At 33.9% G+C, this 13,202-nt stretch overlaps 1 protein-coding gene across 1 annotated transcript in view; it reads right to left on the bottom strand.

Annotated features, from left to right (window-relative positions):
• Window positions 1-500: 500 nt before the first annotated feature.
• Window positions 501-13,202, bottom strand: part of LOC129224319 (pre-B-cell leukemia transcription factor 1-like) — a 91,216-nt gene continuing 78,514 nt past the window's right edge. The window contains exons 7-8 of the mRNA XM_054858757.1: window positions 5,864-5,965; window positions 501-2,234 (exon numbers count right to left, since the gene is read on the bottom strand). Of these exons, the coding sequence (XP_054714732.1) occupies window positions 2,214-2,234; window positions 5,864-5,965 (123 nt within the window). The 3' untranslated portion in view covers window positions 501-2,213. The remainder of the gene's footprint in view (window positions 2,235-5,863; window positions 5,966-13,202) is intronic.

The following is a 13,202-nucleotide window of genomic DNA, read 5'->3' as shown; positions in this document are numbered from 1 at the left end:
TTCTTTCTAGAATGTTTCTGGCCCTCACATCCCTTAAGTTTGATTGGTCTTTGAGTGGCAGACGATTAGATAACACCAAACCTATATATATATTAATATATATATTTAAAAATTATATAAATTTGGAAGCTTAATGGGGTAGTATTTGACATATTATGGGGCAATGTTTCCTCTACCCATATAGTATAATACTCTAAGATTTTACCATTTTGTTTTTAATTCCTTGGCAAATACTAGATATTGGTAGGTTAATCTTTCTTTGTTGAAAATTCGTTTTTTTATTTAACTTAAATACATGTATGATTGTTTAAGTATGTTCATTTTTTTCTAGGGTGAAAAAGAGGAAGTGATTGTTGTAAAGAATTACAGCAACAACTTTAGGTAAGTGTTAAGCCGATATTTTTATTCGAAAAAGTTCATTAATTAAGGATTTTTAAAAAAAAAATAGGTTGTGTATAAAATTGTTTCAGAGAGAAAATAATTATGTTTCAGAAATTAAATTAGGAATCCTACCTGTATCTCTTTTTCAAAATTTATTATATGAAGGCAAATCTGTATAATATGTAATTTATCATTCATGATGAAAATTAATGTTAGCATTTATCCTAGGTTTGGTAACTTTAAAAAAATAAGCGCGTTCTTTATCTGTATCTCAGAGGAAAAGTTTCGCAGGTAGCAAATATTGAATTGGACTAGGTCTCGATTCAAGCAGCAAGAACCTATTATCGGTTTTGCGTGTTTGAAACTGCAAAAGCTATGTGTGCATATGATTTCTTCATTGCTTGTGCATAGTAAACATGAAGACAATCAATGGATACCTCACAAATATGCCGTATTTTAAAGGGGATTAAATAAAATATCACACCTGTCATTTGTATCACCTTTGCTTAAAATTTATTTTGGAAACCATATAATTTCCATATTTGCTATATGGAAATATTACAAACTACTATTCGCAATATGAAAACGAGCCGCATTTCTCATATGCTATTTATTCTCTATTTCATAATTCGATAAAAAAAAATCCATGAATAATAAAAAGTGTTCAATAAGTTCAGTACCTGCTACAGTCACTGGTTATCAAACTGAAAATTTGAAATAGCTTTTGCAGTTTTAGCCAAGCGAAAGTAAAATAAGTATTCAAACTTTGACTTGAATCTAGATCACTTTAATATTTGCTCGTATTGGCACTTTATCCCTGGAGTACAGAAAGTTTGACTTAAAAAATATGAAAAAGGCTGGTTTTTTTATTGGCGACTATTGCTATCAAGCCCAATTACAAACTGATTCAGTGTGATCGGTAGATATCATTTACAAAAGAAATTAACAGTTTCAACTGCGATTTCACTTTATTAATTACAATAACTTTGTAAACTGTGCTACCTTCAGCAAAATTTATACAAGTTGAAGAAAGGAAACTTTGGAAATAATCTTAAGTGAATCTTTTTTGCCTTTCTTTTAGTTGGACACTAGAAAGTACATAAGAGTAAAAATGAACGTATCGGATAGACGACTGGACGTGAGTAACAGCAATCTTTGGGCCTTTTTTTAAGAAATATTATATATAAAAAACAACTTGCAGCAGCACAGTCCGTCTCGTCGTACCAGCACGTCGTTTGGACGTACTTCGCACCAATATATCTTTTTTTTTCCTTATGCAGACTCGAGTGAATGGAAACAAATGTGAAGTAAAATGTCCTTGCCGCGAGTTAATGTCCTCACCGCATAGTCTTCTGGTTTACATTATTTATATAAAAGTGCACATTATTTGCGCAGCTGTTTGATTGCTACACAGCCTGAAGACAACACAAAAACCGTGATTCTGATGTTGATTTTTGTTGAGTTGAGTCATCACAACTTCCCATCGTTGCGCCGTCAAGGAAAGAAATATACACTTAAAATCGTCCGCACGAGTACTGACTGATGGGAAGTGAAGTAAAACAAAACACTAGCAGAGCAAAAACTGTACACGTCCTTCGGGGATAGTTTGAGAGCTGGTATCCCCTGAATCTGTTCTATGATCTTTTCTTTTGTGCAGTGGAGTGCAAGAAAAGATGTTACAAATATTTCTTCATTTTGATGAGACATGATTCTTTGAGGTCTGAGAGATTTTTACTTGAACGTATATGAGAAGTACTGAGTCCTTCCTGATTGGCTAGTTTGAGCCTGGCCCTGTTCACCGATTGGCTGATGTCTTGATTCCCCCGACTACACTACGGATGAAGCTCGGAAGGCTGCAAAAGAAAAAAAAAGGTATTAGATTTATAGGAGCATAACATGTAAGTTATATAACTTTTTAAAATCACGCATAAAAGAAAAGACGACAAACAGCAAAGAAAGATTTAAGAGTAAATGTGTCCTGTCTTGATTCGGAATTTAAACTACAGTGGCTTACAGGATTAGAGTTTGGATCCATTTCTCTTGTTTATAACACCAAAAAGATAAAATATTAATTAGTATTTGTTTCCCGATTTGAACTTTCATCAAACAAACTGTCCGATTAAAACCTTTAACCAATAAGAGTTCATTCGGGTGTTTGACAGAGCTTCAAACCAACGCCCCCTTAATACTAAATGCCTGTCGCTTTCTCGCTTTTAACGTAGAGCAAAAGTGATCTCAAATCGAGGGAACGAGGGTAAGTAAATTTTGTTACAACAGCTACTGTCATCAATCGAAAATTAATAGCGGAGGACAATTTCTAAATTTAAATTTTGAAATTAACCAATTAACAATCTGATTGGAATTGTTTGGATCCGTCACCATTGCAACGTCTTTTGTCGGATAGCCACCAGGTAGCGTTGCCAGTTGTACCGGAAGTCAGCGCTGGTGTTGAGACTTTTGGCGAAACCGCGGAAGTACACTTTTTGAAGCATTTTGTGATAGTCGCTTAGTATTAAGGGGGCGTTGGTTCAAATCCGTTGGTGAACAGGATCGTAGTGCAGTAAAACCTGTAAAGTTAACCACCCTTGTAAGTTGACCACTTGTCTGTTGTCCACTATTTTCAGGCAAAGAATTAGATCTACATCATGTAATTCAACCTCTATAAGTTGACCACAAAAGTAGTGCACCGCAAGTGGTCAACTTACACAAATTTCCCTATATATGGTTACAGTTAGTTCACTGATATGTTTAGGCTCTTCGTGATAGCGAGGAATTTTCATATCTTCATGCATTTACAACATTTCTCTAGTATTATTATTGACTGTCTTTGTTATGTAGCAATAAAATTGTTCTTGAATTTTTCCAGAATGATTCAGAAGAATCATCGAGTAGATGTTTTCGCTGTGTCCCAAAAAACTTGCAATATTAAATAATTAATCACGTTTCTTTATTTCTTGCAATATAAACACATTTAACTTTTGAAGCAACCTATGTTCCGTACTTAAATCGTGTTTCGTTCAGGATTGTTTTGGAAAACGTATCGCCTAATGTGTTTCCAACTTTTTTAGAATGATTGGGTTTAAGGAGAAGTTTGCTCCAAAAAAATTTGTTGTGGGTCTTGATTATCTTAGAACATGATACTAGTGGACTTGAAAGTACTACTTTCGACTGTCTCATTCGACTTTGGTCAAGAGGAGGCATTTAGTTGTTGCATTGAGTACTACAACCCATAATTTAATTTTTAAAGATGGTCCTTTTCTGTTTAATTTTGTTGGATGCTTAGGAATTTCTGCTGGTTCACTATGTGATTGAGCAAGTGATGTCGCCATACAAAACGTACTCCAGTTCGTCAAAAAGGGGCTGATATCCAACTGAAAGAGATAATCAGCAATGCCTGACTCCTGACGTCTGGCAATATTTCAAAGGATTTGTTTTGTCCAGATGACAAAACAAAAACTACAAATAGAAACACTAATGGATGAAATTTTCTAAAAGACAGCAACTACTCTAATCTCCTTTTTTTTACAGGTCGACAACTCCCACTTCCCTCCATATGGACTTATTCTAAAGCTTCATCATTGTGCCCATAGGGAAGCATCCAAGTAACTAACAAAAAAGAAAAAAAATAAAGTAATAACAAATTATGGATGCCTGTGCTCTGAATGCAGCAATAGATGTCTTAATAAAAAAAATTTGAAAAAAAATAGAACCGACTTCAAAATTGCTCTAAAAAGTGAAAAATAATTTTATTCTTTAAATACCATCGATAATACTTTTAAACATAATTTTTGAAGTTGGCGCAAAAACAAAACGTAAAATCCATTGTAACCATGCTTCGTTCATATTTTTATCAAAAAATCATCCAAAGTTAGGAACGAAACATTTATATCGTTAATCAAATATGCTGTCATCAATGCGTAATGCATGTGGTAGTGAAGAAACTGGACCTGGTTAAATTTATACTTGTAGTTGAATTATGGCTGTGAATGATTTTATCGATCGTTTTTGCGCCAACTTCAAAAATTATGTTTAAAAGTATTATCGATGGTGTTTAAAGAATAAAATTATTTTTCACTTTTTAGAGCAATTTTGAAGTCGGTTCTATTTTTTTTTTTTTTTTTTGAAATTTTTTTTTGTTTTATTATTTTTAGTGTAAATGTATTTTTGAAATATTAAGAAGTTACCATAACGAAACTTTACCTTATTTTTTTTTATATAAAAATGCTCCATACTATAAAAAAAAAACAACTAAAAACACGCCTTAAACTTTAAGCGATTGAAACTAAAAATTTATCTTTGTTTCTCCCTGGAATTCATTTGTGTGTTAATTTAATTAAACCATTTAAATATTACGTTTTCCCTAACTAATTTACAGTTCACAGCATAGTTCCTTTTTATGTAATCCTGTATCCCCTTATTTAGCCCAAATCATCTGTTATTAGCATACATGATAACAATAAAAATACTACTATAGTTGAAGGAAATCTAACCTAGTAGCATTGTGAAGGCTAAGCATATCCTAATCACTGCCTAAACCTCGCTTCCACGTTAGGTTTACCCCCACTATAGAGCAATGAAACTGAAGAAACTTGATGCTTGCTTCAGAGAAGCCTTCATTCAAAATTATCACCACAATTACTATTAATATTATTGTTGTATGGCACCAAATTTTTTAAACAATGGGCTTTAAATTTAATCATTTAATTGGGAAATTGCATGAAATTTACTGTTTTTTGGCCATAACTTTTTTTCTAAAGAACAAATATGGTCAAACAAAGTAATGGGACCTAAGTTGAGCCATTCCCTATCCATTAAAAGAAAAATCATCAAAATCGATTCACTAGGTGAGACGCTGTGAGAGGACAAACAAAAACAAAAAAAAAAAAACATACATACGGTATGAACTGATAACCGCCTCCTTTTTGAAGTCGGTTAACAAACTAAAGTTACATGGTACGATGGTTCGGCAATGACACGCAAAAGAAATCACTCCACAACCGATCAATTGTTTAGAATCAATCGACAGTTGATCATTCAAATCCGATATCCGGTCATTTGCATTGTATGAACCACTCAATCGTGCCCCTAACTATTCTGCCGTGCTAAGCACAAAAGTATCTGCAGCTGGGCTCAAGATGAAAAATTGCTTTTTAAAGTTTACGCTTACATATTTCATATGGATTAAACTTTTTCAGAAATATTTTAGAAAAAATCTTATTTACAAATTACCATAAAACATTATGTACAGGTAAAATATGTTAGAAAGAACCACCGCGTGACAATAACTCAATTTTGATATAAAGTTTGGATACGACTTTTGTGCTTAGCACAGCAGTATTGCTATTGGGGGGAAAAAATTGTGCATTTGTGGCTGTTTGATGATTACTGTTGGAAAAGTTACAAATTCGACAACATTAGAGAAGAGATGAGTTCTTACTTCGTCTGTAAAGTAGGAGGGGCGGGGTAGCTAGCGAGTACCCACCTGATGCATGCCTGCAGGGTCGTACATGGATGCGGATGATTGGGGCGGAAGACCGTCTGCGTAGCCCGCCGTCTGAGAAATCACATGCCTTAGCGCGTTAGCCTGCAATACAGAGAAGACATACTTGTTAGAGCCGATCAACGGAAATTATTTTGTAAAGCATTCGTTCTCAAATGCACATAAAACAAACACTCAGAAGCCGCGTTCACAACACACTTTTCGTCCCGGTAAATCCCCGCTCTGGCTCCGCAAAAAACAGATTGAAAAATTCCCCGTTTCCATGTAAAAAGAGGTTTTCCCAGAAAGCGGTTTTTACCCAGCATCCTTAGCGGCTAGTAGACGAACTTGTTTTGCGTAATGCACTCCGGGTAAAATTCCTCTTTTCTCCCAAAAGCGAGCAGGAGGAGAAGAAAAATCCACATATACTCCGCAAATAATTAGAATGCGGTGAAAAGTGGGTTTTTTCCGGATTCGAAAGTGTCCATGGAAACGGCCCTTGAGAGGACATAACCCAACTTTGCCCCCGAGCTTTTGGCTTCGAGGTAAAGCAGTGGGTTACTACATTAAGGTCCAAGGAAAAAAACCTGCTTTCCACCGCATTCCGGTTGTTTGCGGGGTATATGTGGATTTTTTTCTCCTCCTGCTCACTTCTGGGAGAAAAGCGGAATTTTACCCAGAGTGCATTACGCAAAACACGTTCGTCTACTAGCCGCTAAGGATGCTGGGTAAAAACCGCTTTCTGTGGCACAATGAGAAACCTCTTTTTACATGGAAACGGGGAATTTTTCCATCGGTTTTTTTGTGGAGCCAGAGCGGGGATTTACCGTGTCGAAAAGTGTGTTGTGAAAGCGGCTAATATGTGGCGAACGGATGTGAGCGATGTGTCCCCGCCGGGTTATGATCCACGAACATTTGTGATAGTAATTCAGTGCTTTAACCTCTAAGCCAAAAGGACCTGAAGGCTCGGGATGGGGGGGGGGGGAGGGGGTTATGTGCTCTCTAGGCGCGTTTCCATGGACAGCTTCGACCCCACAAATAACCTGCTTTTTACAACTTTCCGGTTATTTGCCGGGGAAATGTGGATTTCCCCCCCCCCCTACTTCCTTCTGGAGTAAATGCTAGTTTTTACCCAGAATTCATAACGCGAATAAAGTTTGTCTACTTGTTGGGTATAGCCGCTAAGGATGCTGGGTAAAAGCTGCTTTCTCTGGTACAATGATGGGGAATTTTTCAACGGTTTTTTTCGGAGACGGAGCGGTTATTTGCGAGGTACAAAAGTGTGTTGTGAACGCGGCTTCTGAATATATGGCACAGCACTCAAGTTGGAGAGGAAACCTTCATGTTCTTCAGGAATTTAGTGTGTTATTCATAGCTTAAAATGTTCCTAAAAGATTCTTGCGGCGCTTATTAGGTGATGGAACTTGATTAAAATGACAGGTAGCTAGCAATATTTTCTAAAATAAAAAACCAGAAGCTTTGCAACTATTTTAAATATCTTTTGACAGAAGTAACACCTAAAACTTCAACTCAGAGGAAATAGGTGTTTTATCGAATCGGCATTCCGACTTAATATTGTGTAAAAAAATACTCCCTATTTTGAACTCTTTGAATAGATAAATTTTTCAAGCCATTTGTAAAATCAATGAGGTCTGAAATTCGACCGACAGCACTTAGATAGGAAAAAAAATTTGAGAATATTAAACCAAATAGCTAAAAAAATTCACTTTTTAAACACAAACGATTACACTGAATTAAAAACATTTTTATTCTCCGTCTTTTTCCTTCAATTTCTAAAAGTACTTATGCAAATAATAAAGCTTGCCGTTAAAATAAAAAAATATCAAAATTCAGAAAAAAAATAGGTGTCTATTCCACCACTCTATATACCATTACTAAAGTACAAAATAACTGTAAAAAAATTAAGCAAGCACTGTGCGTAAGGAAAAAGAGCTCTTTTAAAAGGGGAAAACTTTTATTTTTTTCCCCTTTAAGTTTCGAAGAAAGGTTGAAGTGTAAGGTAATGATGATGAGAAAGGGGGAAAAAAAGTAAAAGAAGGCCGCAGAAAGCTCAAGGCGTACTTAAGAAAAACTTCATTGCTGGATAAGTGTTAGCCATTAAATAGATTAACGAGCTAGTGTAAATAAATAAATGAAAAAAAAAAAAACTTTACTTAAATCAAAAAAGCAAAAAGCATCGTCACTAAGGGATAAGTGAAAAACCGACACTTCGGTTTAAGTAGGGGGAAAAAAGTGGAACCGTTTTTATGAGTGGGTGGAAAGTTTTTAAGGAAACTTCTTTTTTTTTCCCCCTCAGCGTGGTATAATGTTTGTTAAATCATTGACGGTGGTGTTTTTGTCGCCAGGCTTTTGACAAATTATTCTGATAGACTCATGGTGGAACGAAAAATACAAGATTTTTTTTTTTTTGTTATTTATTCACTGCATTATTTAGGCGTCCAAGTCTTTTTAGTAACAGATGCGGAAAATTTAATTTTGTCAGGATAAAATTCTACCTAATGCTCCAATAGGTACTGGAAGTTGTTTAAAAGTTCAGAGGGATTTTTTTTTCCCCTCTTCCTTCTTTTTCCCACCAACATCTTTAAGTTTGTGCAGTGTGAAATCGACCCATGATACGTAAAAAAGAACTCAACTATTCACTAATTGATTGCATAATTTAGACTTAAAATTTTGTTTTAACACGCGGATGTAATGATTATTTTTTAGGTATGGGGGAAAAAACTCAGCAAAGGAAACTTATTCTTTAATTTATCGTGAAATTAGTTTTATTGCACCTACGCTGAGGTTCATATTCCGCAGCTCAATGGTCAAAGTTTGTTTACTTTTCTGCACTTTAACTTCAGGAATATCTCAAAAATTTTTACGGGTAATTTTTTTTTAATTAAATGTATTATTTATAACAAAATGATGGCATTATTATTATTTTTTTTTTTAATTCCGCAAATTCTGGCATTTATTTGGTTAATTTACTTCGTAATGATTTGATCCCTCATAGCAAAATGTTATAGAAATACTACACGGCTTAAAAGTTTTTTTGAGGTTTGCTGTTATTTTTTGCTTTATGAAAAGGAAGATGTTGTTAATACAATGCTAAAGAGATGATATGATGAAGATACCATAATAAGTTTTAAATTTTTCAGTAGAAAACTTCGTACTACCGAAGATGGTCTTTCCTTACTCAACTTTGCCAATTCAGAAGGACATTGTCTCTTTATTGAACAAAAAAACCTAATTGAAGAGCTAGAAAAACTATCAACATATGTCTCAGGGGTGCAACAACCTTTTCATATCTGGCCTAAAATCTTCATCTTTTCAAAAAAGATTCTTTCAATAAGTTTCGGTACTTAAGTGTCAAGCAACTAGAGACGTACCGAGTAGCACTTTGGCCGAGTAGCCGAGTACCGAGTACTCGGCCTTTTACTACTCGGCCGAGTACCGAGTTACCGAGTACTCGGCCTTTCACTACTCGGCCAAGTTACCAAGTACCAAGTATGTTTTATGAAGAACCACCGACACACATGTGATGAATTTTGAACTCATTGGAATAGTAGTATAGACCTCCTTGTCCATATAATAGTTTTTAAAACTAAATTCCTGCTGAAATTCAATTTACGCATTATATAAACAATTTTGTTTGTGTCAAAAATTTTACAAAAAAGTTATTTTTAAAATTAAAAATAAATAAATAAAAGGTATGATTAATCAAGTTGGAATTAAAACAAATTTATACCAATCAATTATAGTTTTAGTCCACCAAACATAAATAATTTTAATACAACAAATGTGCAGGAACACTGCAGACATGTGTTTCTGCCCCCCCCCCCCCACCCCACCCCCGTTACAAGGAACGTCTTTTTCAGTGCATAACATGTGAGCTAAAGAATGTAAAGACATTCGACAAAAAAATCTGACTTTTGTCGGATGCCTTTAAATCCACGAGCTCCCATGTTGTGCATTGAAAAAGGAATTCCTTGTAATGCCAAAACACGTGTCTGCAGTTTTCCTGCACTGTGCTTTTAACGTTATTTTATTTCCTTTTATTTTTTAAGCAAAGGTATTTTCATAATATTTTATAACTAATTTTTGTTTGTAACAAAAATCCATTTTTAATATAAAAATTCCATATTTTCTATACTTTATTTTTTTGCATAATTTTACATAAATAAGTTTTATCAACTTTGGGGACATTAAAATAAAGATTTATTCCATTGAAGCATTACAAACTTCATTATTCTCAAAATTTAAAATTTGACTTATAAATTTTAATTTTAAATGATTGCAGAATATAATGCTTGCTCTTTTTTCTATAAATTTTAGTATCTGCCTTGGACAATATTCAATTTTTTGCAACTACTCGGTATTGGCCGAGTATCTGATCAGAATTTGGCCGAGTACCGAGTACTCGGCAAATTGACCGAGTAGGCCGAGTACCGAGTAGTTACCGAGTACTCGGTACGTCTCTACAAGCAACATTAATTATAAAATCCTCAAACGGACCTTAACCTCAACAGACAATACTTTTGATAGATACATTTTGTAGATATTTCTAACAAAAAGGAATAAATATTTTCGAGCCGTTTTATAGTACGTTGTTTAAATCGTAGTTCCAACATTCAGACATCAAATAATATACAACTTTTCAAGTAATCATTCAGGGTAATTTTGAAACGAAATTTCTCTATTTGAAACTGCCTCACCCAATTCGTTTATAGTTTTGTTGCAAATGTTGGTATAAATTTAAAAAAAAAAAATCCTCAAAGTATTGTTTCGTTTCCAAAATTAAGATATACGTATGAAATACATTTAATATGAATTATTAATTTGGTTCAGGGTTATCCTGCCATTTAGGGTACTTTGAGAGCCGGTCAGAAATGGGTGAAAAATGAATTATTTTAATAAATGTAATAAAACTAAAATAAAGAAATAAAATTTCTAAAGATTTAAAAATTTTCCCTTTGTACTTCAGAAAAATTTCTAATTGGCTAACAACATTGAACAATATTGCAAACAATATTGAAAAATATTGCTAACTTCTTATTTTTTGTTCAATATAGGTTGCCATCGCGGCTTTATCGACACAACATTTACCCCACCTCACCCCCATTCAATCTTGTGAGATATTTAGAGAGGGAAGAAAATTCGTGCGACGAAACGGGGGGTAAACCCAAAATAGAGTGGAAAACTGTTTTGCCCGGAGAGTGCAGCACTGGGTAGTTTTAGGTCAAATGAAGCAGTAAGAAGAAAAAGCATGCAAGTGCCAAAATTGAAAAATTGAAGGAAACCGGTACAAGTTATAGGAAAACTTCGGTGCGAGAGACGATTTAAGTGGCCCCAGTAGAGAGTTGCTATACAGCATTGATTTAGAGAAACTTTTAAATGAAAGCCTACCTGGGATCTGAACTTTAAACGCGTTTAACTTTAAGCTTTGAAATGTCTACTTACATCCGTTTGCTTCTCACCGCCTCAAACATACTAAAAAAAAATTTTAACGGCGCAAAATTTACCGGCATGGCTCAAAATTTGCCTAAGTGAATATTTAAAGCCTATATGTACTTTTTTTTTAGACATTAAAGCCAGGAATTATTAACTAAAACTAAAGTCAAGATTATTAATTAAAGTCAAAAACTAAAATATAGATTAACGCTATCTATTTACAGGGTGTCCTGAGACTGACTGTGTTCAAAAATTTATAATAGAAAAACGGTTAATTCTGAAAAACAAATTCTTGCAGAAAGGTTATGTGATGGGCCGTAAATCTTGTTTTAAATTTTAGTTCTAACTGTTTTCAACAGACGGCGCTTCAGATACTAAACCAGTAAATCAAAAAGGAGGAATTGAAATTCACCGATATTGCGACATATGATTGTAGCCGACGGTAGTCATTTTGAAAATATTATGTAATTTTATTCATTAAAACATTTTTTTTTTTTTTTGTTGAAAAAGTGTGATGTAATTTTTAATATTATTTAAATGCTTAATTGATTTAAAGGCTTCCTATCAACCGCGCCAACTATTGGAAAATTCTTGAACTAAAATTTGTAACTCTGGGTACAAACTTACAGCCCACCTTATGAATTTTCTGCAGGAATTATTCTGTTATCATTAATTTCCTGATATAAGTTTTTGAAAACTGTCTATTCGCAACTCCAGCGCTCGAACACGCTACCTTGCGGTGATTTATAAAATTAATGAAAAAGGTAAAACATTGCGTTCCACGTGTGTTTGTTGGTAAATATAGGCAGTTTGTTACGAGTGATAATTAACGCATTCGATGTGTCTTAGATTGCTTTCAGAAACAGAAATTGTTTCGTCCCTTAATGGTATTCTCGAGCTTTTCAAAATAATGTCAGTTTTCATTACTTCCCTCTAAAAAGTGAGTTGATTGTTGTAAATGGCGAAAGCGTTAACACAAGAGAAGTCTGGATTAACAAACTTCGAATTTGCATGAAATTATCAACGAATATGCTCGTCTGTTCGATGCAATTTTTTTTTTCTTTGAAAGAGGATAGCGTTATAGCAGGGTTTTTTTTTTGTTTTGTTTTGCGTGAATTTGTAAGAATTTGGGGTTTTTTAATCTTAAGCTCGAAAGAAGGATTTCATAACATTAGCAGAAGAATTAGAGCTTTCATCTCCGCCTAGTTTAAAAATAATTCATTTAATTAACATTATTTTACTGCAGCATTTAGTTGGAATGGACAGTATGCAAAATATTTTCTTGAATATATTATCGTAGAACGAAATGAAAAATGATTAACGCTGAGAATTTTCATCGCCAAAATAGTGCGATTATTGTTTAGGGTTATAGTTTAAGTATTGTGCGTGCGAGCAAAGAACCCTTGGCGAGATTTCGTTGTAAGTTGTAAACCATTTTTATTTTTTATCATGTGTGTAATAAAATAGTAGAAAGTTTAAAGAAATAATGGAAGATCAATTAAAAAGGAAACTACCACCATGTATCCGTGAGAATTTTATTGATGATGCATGAGATAATTAAATCATAATTCAGAAATTAGAAACATACGAAACAGAAAAATTTTAAATTAACCGACTCGGCAATTTGAGAAATAACTCAGCTGCAAATGTAAAACAATTAGCGCTAGCCAAATAAGACAAAGAAGTATCATTTCCTCTTTTGATAATACTGGTAAACAAAGGCTTTGCTACATTAAATATTTTTAGTGATCTTATGCCCACAATAAAAATGTAGTTCCATCAAGAATTGATAAAAATCGAATTCAACATCGGGGAAATGGCTGCTTACAACTACGAAATTTGCATCAATTTCTAACGTTTAGTAATGTTTCTTGAATGCTCATTTCTT

Source organism: Uloborus diversus, chromosome 6 (assembly GCF_026930045.1).
Source record: "Uloborus diversus isolate 005 chromosome 6, Udiv.v.3.1, whole genome shotgun sequence".
Taxonomy (NCBI): domain Eukaryota; kingdom Metazoa; phylum Arthropoda; class Arachnida; order Araneae; family Uloboridae; genus Uloborus; species Uloborus diversus.
Note: the sequence above shows the minus strand (reverse complement) of the source record. Positions and strands in the feature narration are given on the sequence as shown.